The 22733-nt window shown below is 46.4% G+C and overlaps 1 protein-coding gene across 1 annotated transcript; it reads left to right on the top strand.

Annotated features, from left to right (window-relative positions):
- The first annotated feature begins 1492 nt into the window (after positions 1 to 1492).
- HPN (hepsin) lies at positions 1493 to 13980 on the top strand. The gene is made up of 13 exons (XM_074218946.1): positions 1493 to 1671; positions 2541 to 2646; positions 6081 to 6182; positions 6280 to 6321; positions 8119 to 8248; positions 8338 to 8460; positions 9574 to 9614; positions 10268 to 10433; positions 10676 to 10866; positions 11041 to 11136; positions 11364 to 11506; positions 11860 to 12024; positions 13495 to 13980. The coding sequence occupies exons 2-13, from the start codon at positions 2631 to 2633 to the stop codon at positions 13531 to 13533; spliced, it is 1254 nt and encodes a 417-aa protein (XP_074075047.1). The 5' UTR covers positions 1493 to 1671; positions 2541 to 2630; the 3' UTR covers positions 13534 to 13980.
- The last annotated feature ends 8753 nt before the right edge of the window (positions 13981 to 22733 follow it).

Here is a 22733-nt window from a genome sequence, read left to right as displayed (position 1 = left end):
GGGGGTGGGGGATGCTCTGGCTCTGGTCCCAGGACCTAGTGGCGTTCACCTTTTCCTTCACTTATGGTCTGGAAAGCAGACTCAGGGCTGTGCCGGGGAGGCCTGGGGGAACTTCATGTTGCCTTTCTCCTACTTGGGCAGCCACAATACCTTAGAGAGAGAGGTGGAGATGGGCACTCACTCAGGTGCCACTCCCTTCCTCCCAGAGGCTCCACCTAGCTCCCATGCCAGAACAGCAGCTCTGAAGTACCAGCTCATTACATGATTAACGTCATCGTTATTGTGATCATTAATGCCACAGGGGGCCACAGGCAAGAGAAAGGCAGAGATGGAGGTAGAAGCCAACAGGTGCAGCAGCAGCAGCCACTTATATTTGGGTAGAGGGGGCGAAGGATTGTGGGTGGAGGGTGGGAAGTAAGAGCGGGTCCCCACAGGATCTGACTTAAAGGTTTCTAAGGCAGAATTTAGACATCAAGACTCTGGATTCCTAAATTCTCAGATTGGAACGGTGTCTGGAAAAGCCTCTGTGTAATCTGAGGGAAGGGTGAGAGATGGGGGGGGGGGCTCTGTTTCTGTTGTCTTGGACCGTGTGAGACGGGGTGTAGAAGCCTGGGCTTGGTTTGGATCTAGCTATAAATATATGGACTGATTCTCATCATCACCATCATCCAACATGTGTATTTATATGTACTTACATAGTGTTATGAAAATACATATGTAGCTATGTGGGTGAATGTCTCTGGCTGTGGAAGGGTCTGTTTCTGGAGATGGTGAGATGTTATCTGGCTGTGTATGGGTGAATGTATGTACGTGGTGCCTGTCGGCCTGTCTTCCTATTTCCAGGGAGGTCTGGCTCTGGTTGGCCTCAGATTCAAACCCATTCTCTCTCCTTCCCTCCCTCCGCCCTCCACCGTGGCCACAGGACTTTCCCCAGCTCCAGAGGTCGCTGGCTGCCCCATCAGGAAGGCTCTGCCAAAGCAAACCAGACCCCGTGACTTGTGGGAAAGCAGAGATGGGAGGGCAGCGGGGGGCAGAGGACGGCAGCCAGGTTCAGGCCTAGCCTGGGACTCAATCCTTCATTCTGACCAGGAACCAGAGGGGCATCCAAAGAAAGCCCTCAGCTTCTCCCCCTCCCCCTCCACCAGCCCCACTGTGCCCCACTGCAGCCCATCTCCACCTGCCAGAAGCTCAGGAGCCACTCCCCCCTCACCTCGTGTTTACACACACCTCCACCTCTGGACAAAGCCCCCTGAGGAGGTCAGGACCGGCAGCAGCAGCAGCAGCAGCAGTGGGAGCCCCACCAGGCCAGAAAAAGAAGAGCAAAGAGGAGGAGAAGGGTTTGAGTTCGTCTGGCGCCCTGGGCCAGAACCAACCCTCTCCAGCGGTGCCCAGGCGCCAGGGGACTGGGCAGGTGGCTTCCCTCAGCAGCCACTCCCATTGGCCAAGTTCTTCTCCGCCCTTACTCCCGCCCCTTCCCCTCCCCCACCCCCCAGCCCCCTCCTGCTCAGGTGAGCCAGTCTGGCTGAGCTCAAGGCTGCTGTTGTTTCTCCCCTTCCCGGGACCCAGGTTCCTGGCCCCACAGCTGGGGACACCATGCTCCTGCCGGGGTCCAATTGTGACCCCTAGAAACTGGAAACCAGCTCTGAGAGTACACCGAACGGACCCCTGAGGGTAAGGCTACTCTGCTGTTCCAAGCTTCCCTCCCCCACCCCCTGCAGTACTGGCCCCGAGTCCCCAATTCCTTCTCTGACTCCTTCTGAAGCATTTTCAGACTCTGGTACCCCGGCCTTCACACCCAACCCTGCGCCCGGGTGTCCTGCTCTTTCACCCTTGGCCCTAGGACTTTTGGGGGACCATCTTATCCCTGGCTTCTCTCTCCAATCCCCACCCAGTCTGGCCCAGAAGAATGCTAAAGTCATCTCCTTGCATCTGCTCCTTCCTACTTTTGGGGGTCCAGTCGCTCTAACTCTTAGACCTGTACTTCTCAAACACAGGAGCATCTCCCCACTCCGCCCCCAGGCTCCTTTCTTCTTCTCCCCACCTCTGACCTTCTGAGGCACCAGTGTGTGACTTCTTCAGCTCCCTTTCTGTCAGGGACTGAGGCATCTGGCCCCTGCCCTCTGGGACTCAGCATCCAATCCCCTTCTACCATCACATAGCCCTGGGGACACTGATGCTGCCTATTCCACTGGGTGCTCTGACACAGGGCTGCCTCTAGTTTTCACTCTTCTTTTCCCCGTTCCCAGCTCTTCCTATTTAATCCCTGCTCCCCACCTCAGACCCTGGTGCCCTCTCTCCCTGGTCATTTCCCCTGTCTGTGTCCTTGATCCTCTGAGCTGGCAGGCTGGCCAGCCCGTGATCACGGCGTGCTCTGGGCAAGAGGCCCAGCCCCTCATGTTGGCCCTGAGGGAGGGGAGCTCAATCCTATAGCTGGGCATCCCTGGGTAAATGGGCAGGGGGGTGGAATCAAGAGAACTGGGTACCTCTAGGTACCAGAGAGGTTCAGGGCCCACCACATCTACTTTATGTCTCCCCCACAGGCCTCACCTGCCTCTCTCCCCAAGGGGGGGAGGCCCTACTGTCACAGCCACCACTGTTCACTGGGGGAATCATTAACTGGAGGTGGTGACATGGCTGAGAAGGAGAGTAAGTGTCTTCCCTAACATGCCCCTTTCTACCCTCACCCACTTTCTCCTTTCCCATCGCGTGGATTTCTTTTCTCCAGATCTCTCAGTCTCACTCTTTTACCAATTTGTCTTCCTGACTCCTGGTCTGTCTCTCACCCCAGCATCTGTCCTCTTCTCATCCAACTTTCTCATCCTACCCATCTCATCCTGCCCCCCCCATTTTCTCCCAAAGCTACCTCCAGCTCCTTGCCAGATTAACCATTAATCAATCATCCATTAAGGTCTTACACAATCTGTCTCCTATTCCTCTCAATATCCTTTACAACATTCCCTGCTCTCTGCCTTAGTTTCCCCATTTGCTACTGTCCTATATGACCACTTTCCACTTCTTCATCCCAAGAAATAAGTGATTTTTCCACAAATACTTTAAATCCCTTTAATCTTGAATGCTAACAACAGGTTGAGTTCAGAATCTAAGAGAGGCCAGGATTCTACTCCCCTAAAGCATTTGACCACAAACCCCCTTAAGTCTCAAATTTCTAGGTGTTCCTTCATTTTCAACTAATTCTGAAGGAGGGATCTCTATTGCTTGGCTTGCCTGGCACCTCAGGCTGAATGACTTAGAAAGAGAGGGTCCAAGAGAACCAGTTACAGGAACAACTACTCAGTGTGGGAAGTCAAGGAGCAGACCTTGGGATAGGAGAGGTCCTAAGACTTAGCACACGAAGGGTCCTTGGAGCTGTCCCAATCTCTTCACTTTTTACATGAGAAAATCGAGGTCCAGATATTCAAGGACATTAACTGGAATCTGATCAGTGCCTCAACCCCAATTCTCTTATTTCCTGCCTAACCCTGAACAGCAGATGCCTTGGATGGGGGTAGAGGACAGCATCCTCTTCCTCCCCACCCCCCCTTATTTAGAGAATGAGGCCACAGACCTTCTAAATTTGAATTTCCAAGCTATTTCCCAGTTTGTTTTTCTTTAGTTCTTATTTAATCATTTTCAGTCGTGACTCTTCGTGACTCCATTTGGGTTTTATTTTTGGCAGAGATACTGGAATGATTTGTCATTTCCTTCTCCAGCTTATGTTCCATATGAGGAAACTGAGGCAAATAGGGTTAAGTGACTTGCTCAGGGTCACACAAGTAGTAAGCTTCTGAGGCTGGATTTGAACTCAGTTCTTCCTGACTCCAGGTCCGGCACTCTTATCCAATGTACCACTTAATTGCTATTTCCCGGCTAAAGTATTTTATTTGAGGAATGGGAACTAGGTACACCAAATTGTTGAGGTAAGGGGAAGGGGAGGATAAACAAAAGCAGAGCTACTTGTCACCTTTCTCTGACTGAGAAGAAATATTGTCGCCAGCATTCAGGGAACTTCCTGTCTGATGGAAGAAACAAAGTCTTGACCCTTGCCTCACTTCCATGTAAATGGGCAGGGACACAGGAAGAGACCAAAAGTACAAAAAGAGATACAGAAATAAATTGTCATATTTGTAGTTAGGAGTTGGGTGGAGTTAAACTGAGGAAGGCTTCCTAAACAGTAGCTCTTGATAATTGATGGGGTGGATGGAAAAGGAGAGAGATATGGTTTAGTAGAGAGAGAGAAACAGGTGAGAAAATATGAAAACACGTAGAGACCAGAACAGACAAAGGTATGTAAGACAAGTAGCAGGGAAGCTTAGCCTTGGCCTTGAGTCTGATGACAGGACTTCTAGGAAAGTCTTAGACAACTGGGGTGGCCTTTGAAGAAAGGGAGGGGACTCTGGACAAAGTACAGACAACCGACTCTGGCTTTTCGGATGTGTGACAAGATTGGGGGTGGAAAGTGAAAGACTGGAAGCAACAATCTAAGCTCTGCAAAGAATTGCTCTTAACTAACGTTAGCCAGTATTTATATAGTGCATTTGCCATTTTTCAGTCATGTTCAACTCTTTATGATCCCATTTGGGGTTTTCTTGGCAAAGAGACAGGGGTGGCTTGCTATTTCCTTCTGCAGCTCATTTTACAAATGAGGAAATTGAGGAAGACAGGATGAAGCAACTTGTCTAAGGGGACACAGCTAGTGATTGACCTTCCTTCTCCAGCTCATTATACAGAGGAGGAAACTGAGGCAATACGGGTTAAGTGACTTACCCACCGTCACACAGTTAGTAAGTGTCTGAGACCAGATTTGAACTCATAAAGATGTCTTCCTGTCTCCAGGCTTGATATTGCTAGCTGCCGTACAGAATGCTTTAAAGGTTTGAAAAGCATTTTGTATCTTAAATATATATATCAAGTCTATATCAAATTGAATCCAAATAAAAGAAAAAACAATCAGGAAAATTTGACTGGAGCTTTAGAAAGTTGGAAATAAAGGGGATTTCTAAGTGGTGACTTCTAAGGTCCTATTCATCTCTGAGAGTCTAGGATTCTAGGAAGGGGGCCCAGCCACTCCGCTGCCATTGCCATATGCGATCACCAGGGGGAGAAACCTGGAGCAGTCACAAAAGACTCCCCAGGCATTGGCACCTGCCTCCCAAGCCTCTGGTGCGTGATCCCAGGCAATGCATTTGGAGAAGCTTCCAGGGCAGGCCTTGGTCCCTGTTACCTTGGGGGTGAAGCTGTTGCTCCTATGGCTTAGAAGTAGAGAACAGGGTGAATCAGCATGAGGGCAAACAGTAGGAAAGGGAGCCAGGGGGATAAGGCCAGAGACCAAAGGTCACCACCTCTAATTCCCATTTTAGGACAGGCTGCACTCGAAAGCCAGAGGAAGCTGGGATGGGGAGGGAAGGGCCTGATCAAGAGAAAAGTTTGAGACATGATGTAGGATGAACCTAATGTCAAAACCCCTGGATTGACAAGAAATTATTGGGATGCCAGGGAAGACAGACTCTGGAGGTAGCTGATGCCAGTGATACCCCTCCACCACCCCCTGTTCCACATACACCGAACACAAGGCTTGCCTACAGAGACTTTTTTGCTTTATGTATCTCTCCCTGTTCCCCATCCCATAGAGGGTATTGAGTGAACCAAGCAATACACCTAGGGCCTAGAAAGAAAAGGAAAAGAGCCCAGAGCTTCCCAAAAGGCCATTTGGGTTCCTAGGTGGGCTAGGGAGTTTCTTGCCAGCTACTCAGGAAAACTGACCTAACCACTTTTCCAGGGCCCTTGGGATCCCTTGGAAACAGGACATGTGTTTGGGGGAGGTAAGGAGGAGGAGGAGGAGGAGGAGGGTGGAGAAATGGAATAAGGCCAGTAAGAGCTAGGTGAGGTGTGGTGACTGGGTCTGGCCCCCAGCCCAGGACTCGCTGAGAAATGACTTCCCTAAGTTCAGGAGAGGGCCTTAGTGCTCAGTACTGGGGAAATGCCTGGAAAATAGTAAAGGGGAAATCCAGAGGTCTCTGAGTCAAATTATGGAATGAGGGAGTAATGAAGAACAGTGCAATGTGATGAACATTTGCTTGTAGGTGGCCAAAAGGTTCAGTGTTGGTCTTTGCCCAAGATTGTGGCGGTCATCACAGGGGGCTTCCTGCTCCTGGCAGGCATTGGAGCAGCTTCTTGGGCCATTGGTGAGAGAAAGACCCCCCCACCCCCTGCCCCTCACCTGACCTTTCCCTGCTGCTCCCCACCCTCCCAGCCCCTTCCTCATCTCTTTCCTTTCCACAGTGACTGTGCTGCTGAAAAGTGAGCAGGAGGTGATATACCCGGGTAAGTATACTCAAAGATTGCCTTCTACTATCTTCCCATAGAACACAGAGCCCCCTATTGGCCCCCACTTAGTCTCCCTCCCAGCTCTTAGAATCCCATTATTTATCAACCAGCAATATAGACCCAGTGCCTTCCCAAGGGAGAGCCCTGCCTCTGACAAAAAGCCACAGAATATCTAGAGAACACTTGGAAAGTCATAGAAGACAATGGTAATAATCTCCTCCCTTATATTTGTATCATGCTTTTGAGTTGATCAATCACTTTCACATAAATAGTTTCATGGAGAAGGAGACAGGACGGATGTTTTCATAACTGTTTTACAGGCTCCAAGTGACTGTACCCTTTATAAAGCTAGGAGGTAAAGAAGCTAGAATTCAGACTTAGAACCTAGGACATAAGGGTCAGAAGATCTTTCTCCTATATCAGCTCATCTCTCATGTCCAAGTCAAGCTTAGCATAAGTGTCCTGATGGGGTATAGAAGGAGAAGAAAGGATGCGGAGGAGACAGAGGGAGACTTTCTGAAGAGATACCCAAGCCCTGAGCCATGGGCCTACTGGAACAAAATGATGGAAGGAGAAAGTCAAGGACCAGAGGGCAGGGACCCTGAAGTTGGGACATGCTGAGGGATTGGAATCAAATCTAGTTCAAAATAAATGAAGAGAGCGGTAACGAGAGGCCTAGTGTGCCGGGTCGAGGGCTAGAAGATGAATTGAAGTCAGGAAGACATAGGAATGAAGTTCTGCTTCTGACACATATTAACCGTGTGACCCTTTGTTATTCAGTTGTGTCCAACTCTCTGTGACCCTATTTGGAGTTTTCTTGGCAGAGATACTAGAGTGCTTTGCCATTTTATTTTCCAAATTATTTTACAGATGAAGAAACTGAGGCAAACAGGGTGAAATGATTTAACCAGGCCAACATGGCTAGTAAGTGAGGTCAGATATGAACTCACAAAGAAGTCTTCCTGACTCCAGGCCTAGCACTCTGACCACTGAACCACCTAGCTATCTTTACTTTCCTAATCACATTGAATATGATAAGTTTTGTAAAGCACAGCAAGCTATCCATAATATTCTTAAACTAAGAAAATGACTTTTAGTTTGTAAACTTTTTTAAGAAACACAACATATATTTCAAATTTCCCTTAAATGTGTGTCCTTATCCGAATTGGATAAGAATAAGATAATTTTAAGATTAGGGGCAGCTAGGTAGCGCAGTGCATAGAGCACAGGCTCTGGAGCCAGGAGAACCTGAGTTCAAATCCTCAGACATTTACTAATTACCTAGCTGTGTCACTTAACCCCATTACCTTATGAAAACAAACAAAAAACAAGATAATTTTAAGATCAGAGAGGCCTTTTCAAGGCCATCTAGCCCAATGGTATCATTCTACAGAAGAAGAAACTGAGGCCCAGAGGAAGGGAATGACTTCCCTAAGGTCTTCCAAGTAGAAAGTGGCTGAGCTGGGATTCTTTTTCTACTAGACTTGCCTCTTCGGAATATTAAACAGTTCAGAAAGCAAGTCTTCTGAGCAAAAGAGGGTCCCACCTTAGCCAGCCTGCTCAGGCAGAAGGGTCTAACCCCCTGCTTCAACCTCAGGCAGGGTGACCAGGGCAGAGCTATGGGCAGCCTAAGGCAGTCATTTCTGGAGATCTGAGAGGCATCACTTCCTTCTGTGGTCACTGTTAGGGTACTAGCCAGATCCTGAAGGGAGTTTGTTCTTGCTGAGTCAACACTCTCCAAAGAATGCAGAGATCTCACCAGAGCTGTTGCCCTCCCTCCCTCTGCCCCCACAGTACAGGTGAGTCCTGCAGACCTGCGGCTTACTGTGTTTGACGGAGCTGAGGGGACGTGGCGGCTGCTCTGCTCCTCCAGAGCCAATTCCAGGGTGGCCAGTCTGAGTTGTGAGGAGATGGGCTTCATCAGGTATCCTTGAGGAGGGGTGGGAGTCGTGAGGGCAAGAGCTGGAGGCCAGGGGAGAACTGGTCCACTGTTCCCACCCCTCTGCCTTCTAGGTCTCTGACTCATTCCGAGCTGGATGTTCGCGACTTTGGAACAAATGGCACATCTGGCTACTTCTGTGTGGATGAGGAGAGGCTGCCCTATGCTCAAAGGTTGTCAGAAGTCATCTCGATATGGTAAGGGTACAAAGTTCAACAGAGAAGGGCTAGGCAGGAGACAAGAAGAACCAATGTGGGCTGGGGCACGATAGACTCTAGAAATACATAGACTACCCAGAGAAAGACCCAGGCCCATTTAAACCAACACTTGCAAAGTCAGATACACAGATCTATACTCGTTTCTCCCTGACCACTCCCACTATGGTTCTTCCCTTCATCATCATCACCACAGCAGCACCAATTTAAAAGCACTTGTGCCCTATAGAGTCCAGTGCCCTAACATTTGAAAGGAATCATAGCAAAGCTGACAGAAAACTGGCCTAGGAGTCAATTCCTCTTTTCATTTCTGTCAGTGTACCACCATCCTCCCTAGTGCCTGGGGCCTGCATCTCAGAGTTTGTTTTTGACCCCCCATCTCTCTCCTTTCCTCCATCCAAGTCCCATTGACTTCTCCTCTGTGACATCTCTTGTCTCCATCCTTTCTATTGCTATATCCAAGCTTTCACCACTTTTCTTTCTTCTCCCCTTCTCCCAGATAAAACTCAAACCCCTGAGAGCCCTTTGCTTCCTGACTTCATTTCCAGCCTCCTTGTAGTTCTTATTCTGAAGCCCAACTGGACTCAATTCTTTCCCCAAGCTCATTCTCATTCTTTTCTATGTCTGTCACTTTGCTCATGCTGTGCCCTCTTCCCAGGATGCTTTTGCCTCCTGCCTGCCCTTCCCTTCCCTGCTCCACTCTGAGCTCTCCCGTGCGTTTATTGTTGTCTCCTTTTTATGGTATTTATCTCTGTGTGTGTTTTCTTCTACTAGACTATAATCTTTCTGACAACAGGGACTATTTCTTATTCATCCTGGAATCTACTCAGTGGGGATATGTTCATACCAGATGCTTAATCGATATTTATTAAAATAAAATGTAAATATACATTCCCACTCATACATACAATGCATAAACTACAGTGTCAGCTAAATGAATGTGTACCAGACCCACACATCATATCTGTAATTCCCTAGGGGAAAGGTGATGTAAGAGAGGGGGCCAGGTCTGGTAGGCAATATTAAGAGACAAGAAGACTAGACATAAGTCCCTTATCCCTTCCCCCTTCACCAGCCTCCTTCTCTCTCTGACAGTGACTGTCCCAAAGGCCTCTTCCTAGCTACCCTCTGCCAAGGTAAGCACCTCAATCCTGTGTCCTTTCTCAGTGACTTTCCCCACCCATGCCATGTAGGCAGAACTGGAGACAAGTCATTGTGAAGTGAGACAAAAGATTGTTGCCTGGGAGGAAGGAGGGCAACCTTAGGGTCTCAGCCTCTTGTGGCCCTCCCCCAAAATGTTGACTTCTCTCCAAGCTTTGCCACAGGTCATTTCCCTCCTTTCTCAGACATATTCCATATCCTCTTCACAATCTCCTCTCCTTCCAAAGTCAGTTTAGAGCTCAATAACTCTTATCTGATGAACCCTATGATTCTCTGAATATTACAAATGGCATTTGCACTTGGTAACTTGTTCCTTTGTCTTTGTGTGTATATACACCGGACCAGAGTTACCTGAGGGTATGGGCTGTCACTTCCCATCCTAGATTAGGGAAGCCAGAAGAAAGTCTTGTAGTCGGACCTCCTCATTTCAAATAAGGAAATTGAGGCAGGAAATTGGCTTTTCCAAAGTCACCCCAGGCCACAGACTCACCTGAGGTCAGGATTCCCTAAAAGTAAAGGCTGTATCTTATCTCCTCCTTTAAACTAGGAACTACGTGAGGGTGGGGGTCATGTTCCTTTTTCTAGGGGTCCAGAGTCTCAGATGTGGCCTGGACATGTCTGTCCCTAGATTGTGGCCGGAGGAAGCTGCCTGTAGACCGAATCGTTGGAGGCCAAGATGCCAGTCTGGGTCGCTGGCCATGGCAGGTCAGTCTGCGCTATGATGGGTCGCACCTGTGCGGGGGGTCCCTGCTGTCCGGAGACTGGGTGTTGACTGCTGCCCACTGCTTCCCTGAGTGAGTGCCCTCCCGGTGGGCCTGGGTCTGTCAGAAGGAAGAGGTGCTGAGTTTCAGGGGAGGTCATAGAACATAAGCAAAAGAGGGAGCCAGGAACTATAAAACCCTTCTTATCACTGCCCCAACCCTTCATTAAGAGCCCATGGGTATTCTGAGTTGGGCACACCTCTCTAAAATACACAGTTTCTAGTCAAAGATAAACTGACGAAAGGAGGAAATTATCCCACTTTTTCTTGCATTAGGCGGAATCGGGTGGTGTCTCGTTGGAGAGTATTTGCAGGTGCTGTCGCCCAGGCCTCAAGCCAGGGACTCCAGCTTGGGGTCCAGGCTGTAGTGTACCATGGAGGCTACCTTCCTTTCCGGGACCCTAACAGTGAAGAGAACAGTAATGATATTGCTTTGGTCCACCTTTCCAGTTCCCTGCCCCTCACTGGTGAGCTGGGAGAACAGCCTGGGCTTTGGAAGTACAGAGGGAAAAGAAGCAGAGTTGCATCTGAAGAAGAATGTGGGGGATGGGGTGGGGAGGGGGCTGGGTATTTGGGGACGAAATGCCTGGTTCCCAGGAGGTAGCAGAACACTGGCTGGGTTGGCTCTTTTCTCCCTACAGAATACATCCAGCCTGTCTGCCTCCCGGCTGCCGGTCAGGCCTTGGTGGATGGGAAGATTTGCACAGTAACAGGCTGGGGAAACACTCAGTATTATGGTGAGCAAACACCTTTCCTGGCCACAAGGTCCGGGAGACACAACCCCTGACTATGAGGCTCTCCTCCTCATGAGTAGAATCAAAGTGAGCAGGTAGGGGTGGGGCCCTCTGTCTTTGAACAGTAAGGAGCTCCTTCTTGACACAATTACCCGGGAAGGGCGATGGAGGAGCCACATCTCTCACAGACCCTCTCCTTTCCTCCCTACCCCCTACTCCAATTTCTACAGGAAAACAGGCTAATATGCTCCAGGAGGCACGAGTTCCCATCATCAGCAACACAGTCTGCAATGGCCCTGACTTCTATGGGAACCAGATCAAACCCAAAATGTTCTGTGCTGGATACGTTGAGGGGGGTATCGATGCCTGCCAGGTGAGGAACTATTCCAGGGATATCTCCTAAACCCAAGTAGCCTACTCTTAAGACCCGGCTAACTGACCTTCCTCCCCAGCCCCATCTTTACCCTACTCTACCCAACTCTGAACCAAACATTCCCCATGCATGAGCAGCAATAAGTATCCAAAATGGACACAGGAATGGTCTTTTTTGAGGTGGAAAGAAAAAGCAAAGCTAAGGAAGATGAGATCCTAAATCACTTCAAATGATGGGAGACACTGGATAGATCGGGAGAAGGAATGGGGAGACATTTATTATAATGCCACCATTCATTTCCCCTAAAGAATCTTGGCATCCTGACCTCTAGCCTTGCCTCTGTTTGTCCACAGGGAGACAGCGGGGGCCCTTTTGTGTGTGAGGATTCTATCTCCAGGACTCCCCGATGGAGACTGTGTGGGATCGTGAGCTGGGGGACAGGCTGTGCTCTTGCCCACAAGCCTGGGGTTTATACAAAAGTTGGAGAATATCAGGAGTGGATCTACCGAGCCATGAAGGTATGGAGAGTACAAGAGAAGCAGGAAAAGCAAGCTCACCTTTCCCTGTAGCTCCCATTTCCCCCATTGTCTCCAGCTAAGATATCAAGAGAAAGTGGGGAAAATGAGGCCTGGGAGAAATGGGGACTAGATTAGCCTTCATTGCCAAATGGACCCATTCCTTCTCTATTCCCATGGCCATGACCACAGTTGTTCCACACTTGTTACTGCTCAGCCTCATCACAGCAGTCCTCTACCAGGCCTTTCTGCCTCTACTTCTCCAATTTCTGCCACATCAGTCTTACAGCTGGTCATGCCATTCCTCACCTGAAACCATTGGATGGCTCCCTATCATTGACTGAATAGAGGTCAAACTCTCTAGCTCAACCTCCAAGGCCACATTTTCAGCCGGATAGAGCACCAAGGCTGGAATCAGGAAGACTCATCTTCCTGAGTTCAAGTATGGCCTCAGACATCTACTAGCTGGGTGACCCTGGGCAAGTCACTTTACCCTGTTTGCCTCAGTCTCCTCCTCCATAAAATGAGCTGGAAGCATGCCAGCTTCTCTGCAAAGACAGCCCCAAATGGGGCCACAAAGAGTCGGACATGTCTCAGAAAACAACTGAACAACAATTTCCTTTCTATGTTCTTACACTTTCTCATCTTCATCTCTTTGATCAATCGATAGGCAGCTACTAAGTATCTATGATGTGTCAGTCACCATGCTAGGCCCGCCCTTAAAGGGGATACATCTTGGTCCCAGATAAGTCAACATTAAACCGAAACATTATAAATAGAAAGTGTTGTGAGGAGATGGGGCATCTGAGGCCTGGGAGACATAGAAAAGGCCTCTTGAAGAAGGTTGTTGGCATTTCAGCTGAACCCTGAAGGTAGGCATTTCAAGCCTGGAAAACAACAGAGAAGGCACAGGGGTGGGAAATGGCCACAGGTCTCTGGGACTGAATTAAGGGAACAGTGGTAGGTCTCAGGAGATTGGAAGGGGTCAATGAGAGAAGTATTGATTGTACATGTTTCTCCTCTCTAAGCTGTCAGTCTTTTAAAGCCCCCTCCTCCAACCCTCCTTCTCCTTCAGATCTCACCTAACCCCTTATGTGAGTTGTTCTACTGTACTGACCACAAATCACTTTGGGGGATAGTCATCTATTGGGGCTATTCCTTAATAGAGCAGAAGCACCATGAAAGCAGGAAGAGTTGTAGTAAATATCTTCCCCTTGAACCCAGGACCCACTTTCCACTATGATATATCCACTGTAGAAGAAGGGCAGGACTAGTGAGAGATGTTGCCAGGGATGTCGGGGCTGGGAAGGGTTACATGGACACTGGACAAGGGGGAAAGGGAAGAGAGGGAAGAGGAGGGGCGAGAAGAGAAGGAGGGGGGAAAGGAGAAAGGAAGGGAAGGGAAAGAGAAAGGAAGGGGAGGGAAGATGGGCTCCTTCACCTGTTACTTCCTTACTAACCTTCTCTCCCCAGACTCACTCCGAGGACAGTGGGATGGTGACCCAACTCTGACACCTCTGCTTCTCCTCTCAGGGGACAATGCTTTTCCTCCTCTCTGTATCCCTGCTGGTCCTGGGGTACTCCCCAGCAGCTAGCAGTAAAGAACAATCTATGGCTCAGAGAGCCCCATCCTGGATTCCTTTGTAGAGACGAAGAGGGCCTGGGGATTCATTCTAAAGGGCAGGGGAGAATAAAGGGGGTATACCAGGTCAGGATTGCCTCCCCCGGGATTTTCTCCACCCCATCTCACACACTGTTGCTGCTATTCCTGGCCCATTGCCTGTTCTTCTCTGGGCAATCCTCTACTCAGGTCCACCCATGAGTCCTATCCTGCCCCCGCCCCATGTAAATACTCTCTTGGGATGTGTGGGGACCAGATTTTGGGCTCCTTGCCCCACCTACCCTCTGTCCCCCAAAATGTTTGGTGATTACTTTGAATAATAAAACTGGTTTTGATTAGACGTGCCTTGGGGTTTCTTAAATCAGGGCCATGTAGTACAAACTGGGGGAATCTCAATAAAAATAACCACCCACATCCCCAATAAAACTCTTGAACAGTTTTGATGCCTATCAGCATAATAAACCTTATCCTCCCACCTCTAACTGCAGAAGATATAAGTGTGTCTATTATGACTGTAATCACAGAAATGATTCTCACAGGGTTAAAATGTATCACAGGGATGTTTCTGTTTAGGAGAAGAGTAATAAACCTCACTTCCCAGGAATTCTCTTGAGATTTGGATTACTAATGCACCAAGGTCAGCACAGGTCAGCCCAGAGGCTCCAACTCCCTTTTTTCCTACTTCCCCTCTTCTTTGTGAATTCATGCTCCATGATTCCCAGAACAAAAACCAGGAACCTCACACATTGTACCAGTCCAGGTTCAGTAACCCCAAGCTAACTCCCCAGGTAGGGAGGGAACACAGCAGGGGAGGTAGGGAGTGGAAACTTCACAATAACACCTTGAGATTCCTGCAGGAGGACCTGGGAACACAGAACATGTCTGGGAAAACAGTGGAAAGGCCAGAAACCCTAAGGGTGCTCCCTATGTTCACTTATGGGAACCCATGAAACAACAAGGACACCCCGTGAACACCTTTGGGGGCCTGTAACACCCCTGCCGCTAACAGCCCAGCCAGGGCTGAGATCTGAGAACATTCCTGAGAGCACCCACGGGATTGCTCTCATCGACCATGCTCACTTCAAACCTGGCCAGCCCCTGCCTCCTATCATGCTGGTGACACCCTCAAGCATTGGCCAATTCTTTCAGGAAATAAGCACTTGTGTTCATTTCAAAGTAGGGTCTAAGAGAGGGTGTCTTCCCACCCCACCCCTTTTCAGGGGTGACAAGGATTGCCTTTTTTTCTGGCCTAAATTTGCATTCTCAGCTCTTGGCACTGTCTGGCACACCAGTGCTAACTAAATGAAGCTAACTGACTGATTAATTCTGTATGTGTGTTTCTGTCTCTTGTTTCTCCCTCTCTCATCCATCCTGTCCCGTCTGTCTTGTCTATCATTCATTTACCTATTTATATCCATCCCCATCATCTAGTCTATTTCTATCTTCATTCTTCCGCTTTATAATTACTCTTTATTTCTTTGCTCTATTCATCTATACAGCTATCCATCTCTCTCTCCTTTTTCTCTCATCCTCATCTTTCTCTGTCTCTTCCCTCGCAGTCCCTGTCTCTCCCCTCCTTCTCCCCGTCTCTGCCTATACTGTCAGTCTCTCCTATTTGTCTCTCCTTTCCCTCTTTCCTTCTTTCTCTATGCCCCTCTCAGTCTCTCCCCATCCCCCCTCTCTCCTCCCAAATTCCTCTTTCTTCCCTCCTTCCCTCTTTCTCTCTCTCGCCATCTGATCCTCTCCCCTCTCCCTCTCCCTATATCTCTCCTCTCTCCCCTCCCTGACTTTCCCCATTTTTCTGAATCTCCCCTCCCTCTCTGTCTCTCTCCTCCCTGTCTCTCCTCCCTGATATTTCTCTCACCTCCTTTCCTCCTTCTCTGTCCCCATCTCTCTCTTCCCTCCCCATCTCTCCTTATATCTCTCTTCTCTCCCCTCCCTCCCATCTCTCCTCTCTCTCCTCCCTCTCTCTCTCCCCCTCTCCCCGTCTCCCTGTCTGTCTCCCCCTCTCCCACCCTTGCTCCCACACCAGGAGCCTGGGGGTCCCGAGCACCCAGGGCTGGGCAGGGGAAGGCCTCCCGGGCAGCAAGGTCAGGGGAGGGGAGGCCCCTTCCCCGCATATCTCGGGGAGGATGGGTTACCGTGACAACCGGCCTGCCCCTCCCCGGCACCGGGGCGCAGGGCAGGAGCCTCGCCCTTTCCCGCCTCTTCTAGCTCGGGCTCGGGGCTCACCTCGAAGTCCCGGTCATTGGGGGGGGGGGGGGGGGGGGAAGGAGAAACCTGGAAGCCACTACGGCTGCGCGGGAGGCCAGGCCAGAGCGCCCCAGGGGAGCTTGCCCGGCGATCAGTGACGTCGCCGTACTGCCTCACGCCATTGGCTAGCTGGAAAGGAGACAGCCAATCAGAAAATCAGCCAACAGCATTTCTTAAGCATCTATATAGTATATAGTGGTAGAGTAGGTATGAAAAGGCCATCCCCCAACTTTTAACCTTTGGTAGTCTGGACCCTTCTCTCAAAGTAATACTTTTAAATGCATCAAATAAAACATATAGGATTAAAAGAAATACTGTTCTACGTTTTGAAGAACCAGTTCTTAGACCCCAGGCAAAGGACACTTGCTCCAAGAAGAGAACCTTCTGGCTACTATGACAAGCGGTTTGGAGGTGTCTAATTACACTAGACTGTAAGCTTCCTGAGGGCAGCCCCAGCACGGGGAGACACATCCCACAAGCATTTAATGGAGGATTGACTAACTGATTGAAATATTCTTTGTTTTCAAGGAGATTACATGGTAAGAGCTGTCATAAAACATATCCATCATCTTATTTACAATAAAATAAATGTTTCTATTTACAATAAAAGCAAAGTATTGAGGGAAGCACTCTGGAGCAATAAGATTACCTATGGAAGATGACTCCTCAACTGGGCTTTAAAGGAAGCAAATAATAATACCTGCAGAGCACCTTCTATTTCCCACGTGTTTTACAAATAGTATTTCATTGGATCCCCACAGCATTTTGGAAGATAGATGATAGATAGATAGATAGATAGATGATAGATAGATAGATAGATAGATAGATAGATAGATAGATAGATAGATAGCATTAATATCCCCATTTGACAGTTGAGGAAACTTGAGCCAAAAAGAGGTATCGTGATGTGTTCAGGGTCACAGAGTAGCTGAGAGGTCCTCCAGGATCAACTCTCTATCCACTTCAGGACCAAGCTGGATAAACAGCTACCTTTGGTTGACTAGAGAGGTGGAGTCTATGAAGGTGGACTCGAAGAGGTAGTTCATTGCATATAGGGGGGATATTCTGAACCAAAGCACAGAAACATGTATTTAGATCTTTCCTCAGATTTGTTATGAAACACGCTACCTACTTCCTCAAGAGTACGGTTTGACATATATGTTGGGGTTTTTTGGCAGGGAGAAGGGGTGGAGTGTCAAGATGATAGAGTAGCAAGGAGAAGACTAACTAGCTTCCTAAACACATCTCCTCCACAAGGTCTGGAAAATGAATCAGACCAAGTTCTGGCTGGAAAATAAAAAAAAATCACAAAGAGTCATATTTCCAGCCCAGGTAGGCTTAAAGATACACACACACACACACACACACACACACACACACATATATATGCAGATGGTCTGCAGACACTGAGGACTGTGTACTCATAAACTCATTTCTATATACAGCCCTCTAATGGTAGGGACTGAAGCTATTTTACAGGGGGAAAAAAAGAGAATGTTGGAGGTCCCTGAAAGAGTAGTACAGGATGTTAATTCTGCTGTCATAATTTTCTTGCAGTGCTCTTGTTTCTTTTCCTAATTTTTCCTCTACCACTCTTATTTGATATTTTAAAAAATAATTTGTTTTTGCTCTTTTAAAAAGCTTTTTTCTTTAGCTCTTCTGGGAATTCTTTTGGCCTTGAGTCTAATTGGCAATTTTCTTTGAGACTTTGCTTGTAGATGTTTTCAAGTCATTGATTTCTGAATTTGTGTCTTAAGCTTCTCTGTCTTCATAGAAAACTTTTCATGGTCAGTTTTTTTTTGTTATTTCTAAACTTTGAACTTGTAAACTTAAAAAATCTTAAAATAAAATGACAGAAAATAGAAGTTAGATATGAAGTTTTATTCTCAAAGATTTACCAGGAAACTTATAGGTGGAAGCTATCATGATAATGACTATCCCAAACTGGGGTGAGGGGGTGTCTTTAAGAATGGATACAAATTTGAATATAAAAATGTGAATTTAGGAAACAAAAGGTTTGCCTTCCAATCTCATCAAGATAGTACCATCTATCTTGTGCTGAGAAGAGGGAAGACTTCCATGTTTAGTAAAGATCTGTTAGCATAACTGATAATGCATCTAGGTCCAGAGTTAGTGAGGAGGGGCACTTTATTGATAAGGACCCTTCCACCTTAATGGAATGACTCCCTGAGTCAGAAGAAGAGATTCTTTTGATAGACAAATACCTAAAATCCCACCTACTAAAGACCCCATCAAAAATACAGCATTATTTCCTCAAAAGCCTCTGGGAGTTCAGTACCATATAGCTCCCTTTCATACATGATTGACTGCAGGCCTAGATGAACAATAAATACATGAACATTAACCTAACTCTGCTTGTCTTTGATTAAAGTCAAATTCTTGGAAGGTTTTCCACTCTGTTAGTCTGTTTTTTTTTAAACTAAAAGCAGCCATCTTGCAGAGTTCTTGGGAGATCAAATAAGCTAATATTTGTAAAAAAGCTGAGCTCAGTACTGGCAAACAATAGGTGCCACACAAATGCTTATTCCTTCCCTCCTTCCCTTATTGAATTGAAGCAAAGAATATCTGGCTCCTCTCTCAACTCTCCCAAAAGTTATCTGGGGTCTGTGCTTCTTTTCTACATCAGATCTGTAATGGGTGGGTTTTGGTGCTTGTCCTTTGTTCTCGAATAAGACCGTGACATTGGGGAGGTGATGCTATGACAAGCAAATGAATTGGATATGGGGTATGAAGTCACCACCTCACTTTTTTTTTCTGGAATCATTTGAATCCAGTTGCCAGATATGAATCAGGATTGGAGATGACAATCCTGAATTTGAGGCAATTGAGGAGAAGTCACTTGTCAAGGGTCACCCAGCTATGTCAAGTGTCTGAGGTTAGATTTGAACTCAGGTCCTCCTGATTCCAGGGTTGGTGCAGAACTGGAATGAGATATTTGGAGGAGAAAGGGCTGAACTGAGAGATTCAGTTTCTTATTCTTTGCCTACTCTGAATGTTTGAGCTGGGGTCAGATAAGAGGTCTAAGTTAAATTTAAAAGAAATTTCTTTCTTTCTTTCTTTCTTTCTTTCTTTCTTTCTTTCTTTCTTTCTTTCTTTCTTTCTTTCTTTCTTTCTTTCTTTCTTTCTTTCTTTCAGATACTCCCAGATGCCTAAAAGAGCAGAGGAGCCTCCAAGGTTCTGGGACCAGGATCTGAGGGGGAGGGGCTTGGGAAAAACATTTAGGCCAGACTCATAAAATACAAAATCATCCTCACTGTCCTGAGGTAGGCTGGGTCAATATTTTGTCTACAAGGATATTCTGTTTTCTGATATTAACCACTCTCCTGAAAACCTGAAGTTTGTGGAAGATCTCTAGGTCTAAGAGGAGAATGTTTTCAAAATTCTCCCCAAGTCAGGTAAAGCTCCAGATATGGGACCAGATATAGAGCAGGTGGCTGGGAGACATGATGGGACCCTGGCAAGAGAGCTGGAGGCGGGGGGAGGTGGGCAAGGAAGATAGATGGATGCTGGGAGTCAGTTCCCTGATGCCTCATGCATAAAGGGCTGGAAAAACTTGGGGCCCAGATGGGAGAGTTGATCTTTCTTCTCTGTCTTTTTAGGCTCCTGGTGTCACTGCTGCTGCTGTCGACATGTCCAAAGCTCCCAGGTGAGGCTGCTTTTACCACATCTTGCTCCCAGTCAGCCCCTACCCCAGTGTTCAAAGATCTCTCTTTCTGTCTTCCTAACCTTCCCTGAGCTAGAAAAATTGACTCACTGTTGCTTTTTTGTTGGCTATCACCATAGAATTCAGAGTGACACATTTTTTTGTGTTTTTTTTCAAGACAATGAGTTAAGTGACTTATTCAAGGCCACACAACTAGGTCATTATTAAGTGTCTGAGGCCAGATTTGAACTCTGTCCTCCTGACTCCAGGGCAGGTACTCTGTCCACTACACCACCTAAGTGCCCCTTGACACACTTTTTTTTATTTTTAAGTTTTTTGCAAGGCAATGGGGTTAAATGGCTTGTGCAAGGTCACACGGCTAGGTAATTATTAAGTGTTTGAGGTCAGATTTGAACTGAGGTCCTCCTGACTCCAGGACCAGTGCTCTATCCACTGCGCTACCTAGCCGCCCCTTGACACACTTTTAAAAATTGTTTAAAGGAATAAATTGGGAAAGCTCAGCAAAATGTTTAGTTCACCTTGCCATGTTGGTCCTACCCTCCAAGAATATAAGTATCATCAGTTGTGCATGAAATGTTTATGAAAATTGACCGTATATTAGGACCTGCAAATCTTACAACAAAATACAGAAAATCAGACATATCAAACACATCTTTTCTGTGCCTTAATGCAAATACATATATGTGTGTATATATATATATATATATATATATATGCAATAGCTACTAAAGAAATGATTAAAATAAAATCTTAATTGAAGGCTAAATAATTTAATCCTAAAGAATAGGTGTGAAAAAGAACAGATCCCAGAAAACCATCAAATAAACGTCAAAAACATGCCAAAAAAAATAAGAATAAACATCAAAACAAAAATCCTGAAAATCAAAGAACAGATGAAGAAAATTGAAAGCAAAAGGAAACTCAGCCATATGTAATTAATAAATAAAACTAGGAGCTAAAAAGCAAACCATTGTTTGACTTGATTCTTTTTTAAAAAAAGAAACGTTTTATACACAACCAATGTAGTAAATTGTTTTGTTTGACTAAGATTTTGCAACAAGATTTCAATTTTTCTTTCTTATTCAAAGGAGGGAGAAGTGGATATTCATTGAAAATTTCAAATTTAATTTAATTTTTTAATTTTTAATTTTTTGCAAGGCAATGGGGTTAAGTGACTTCCCCAAGGCCACACAGCTAGGTAATTATTAAGTGTCTGAGACTGAATTTGAACTCAAGTACTCCTGACTCCAGGGCCAGTGCTCTATCCACTGTGCCACCTAGCCACCCCCCCCAAATTCAATTTTAAAAAGACAATTTCTTCAGACTCTTAGTGGCTAGATCAAGGTCTCAGTTTCCCCATCTGTAAAATGGGGTTAAGAATGCTTGATTTATGAAATCTTTGAAGGGCTATTAAAGGTGAGTTATTATTGACAATTTTCACTCTGAGTCCTTTTGTGGCTGCCTCTAGCTCCAACTTGAATGACTCCAACTTATTGGGGTTAATGGTGTCCCTGTATCAATTGCTTTAGGGGCAGGGAAAGATGACTACATTATTTCTCCTTGAAAATGTTCTTGGGCTTCAGACTTCATTACCCAAATCTCCTCAAGATATCTGGCTTTCCCCACTATGCCATTGTTTTAGAAATAATCATTTCCTAGGTAACTAATGGGAGAAAAAGCTAGCAAAACCAGAATGATTTCAAGGTATAATGCTGTTCTTTCCTCTTTAACTTTCTCTAATCTTGTCTTCTAGGCAAGATTTTCTCTCTCAACTAAGCTCCTCTAAATATACTCCTGTCCAACTGACCTTGGAATAGCAGTCAGTCAATTAAATCAACGCCTATTTATTAAGAGGCTCCCATGAACTACTCAATGTGCCCTACATTTCTCCTAACTTACCTATCTCTGTGGGTGACACCATTCTCCTCCCAGTCACCTAGGACTAAACCTCCAAGTTAGCATGAACTGTTGTTAGTTGAACTTCCTGGATTCCAAAGCTGCCTCTGATGCCTACTACCTGTGTGATTTTGGGTTGTCATTTAACCTCTTCAGGATTCAGCTTCTTCTTCCTTAAAATGAGAGAGTTTGGGGCGGCTAGGTGGCGTAGTGGATAGAGCACTGGCCCTGGAGTCAGGAGTACCTGGGTTCAAGTTTGGTCTCAGGCACTTAATAATTATCTAGCTGTGTGGCCTTAGGCAAGCCACTTAACCCCATTTGCCTTGCAAAAACCTAAAAAAAAAAATAAAATGAGAGTTTAATCAGATGGCCAATAAGTCCCCTCTAACTTTGTTTTTGGAAGCTTATGATATTCTCTCTTTCCTCTTCTGAATAAAAATACCACAGAGAAATGATTCTTCATGGGCTTGAGTCCACCACAGTTTTGATTTCAATGAAATCTTATCAGGCAAGAACAGTGGTGAGTGAAAAGAGAGGGACAGATCACAGCCAAACTTCCCTATATATATTCCATATATACATATATACATATATACATACATATATATATGTATATATGTATATTCCCTATAACCTATAACTAAGCTTGAAGATGGGAGTGAAGAAGAGAAGGAAAACTGTTTTCAATTAAAAGGAAAGGACTTTGGAGATCAGTCCGTTCCTTAAGAGAAGCTCCATTTACAACATCTCTGATGATGGTCATCCAATTTCTGCCTGGAAGACCTTCAAAGAGGGGCATCCTATGCCTCCCTGAGAAAGCAGAGGTAATAGATTCTACATCACACAACTGAAAGTGTTGAGAAGTTTTTCCTTATAAGGAGCTGTATTCAGGTCTTGAAAGGCCATCCAAAGGAATAGAGTTGATGATCAGCTTGCCTCCAGAGAGCAGGAACAAGAATGGGTGGGAGCTACACAGAGGGAATTTAAGAAAACTTCCTTACTATGAAGGCTGTTCAAACACAGAAAAGTCACCTTCCCTCCCCACTCTCCTCCCCTTCTTTCCCCAACACCTTACTAGAAGACTTCAAGCATAGGATGGAGACCACGTACCTAATATCTTATCATGAGGGTGCTCTTGGGGGCACATTTTTTTAGTGCATTCAGGAAATACCTGGATTCTCACACTTCCAAATTCTGGGATTCTGAGACTTTTCTTCATAGTGTTTAATTCTATGTGTAGTACTAAGCAGTAAGTCT

This window comes from Macrotis lagotis, chromosome 1, assembly GCF_037893015.1.
Source record: "Macrotis lagotis isolate mMagLag1 chromosome 1, bilby.v1.9.chrom.fasta, whole genome shotgun sequence".
NCBI classification, from domain to species: domain Eukaryota; kingdom Metazoa; phylum Chordata; class Mammalia; order Peramelemorphia; family Peramelidae; genus Macrotis; species Macrotis lagotis.
The sequence above is the reverse complement of the archived record's forward strand: the minus strand, read 5'-3'. Positions and strand labels throughout refer to the sequence as shown.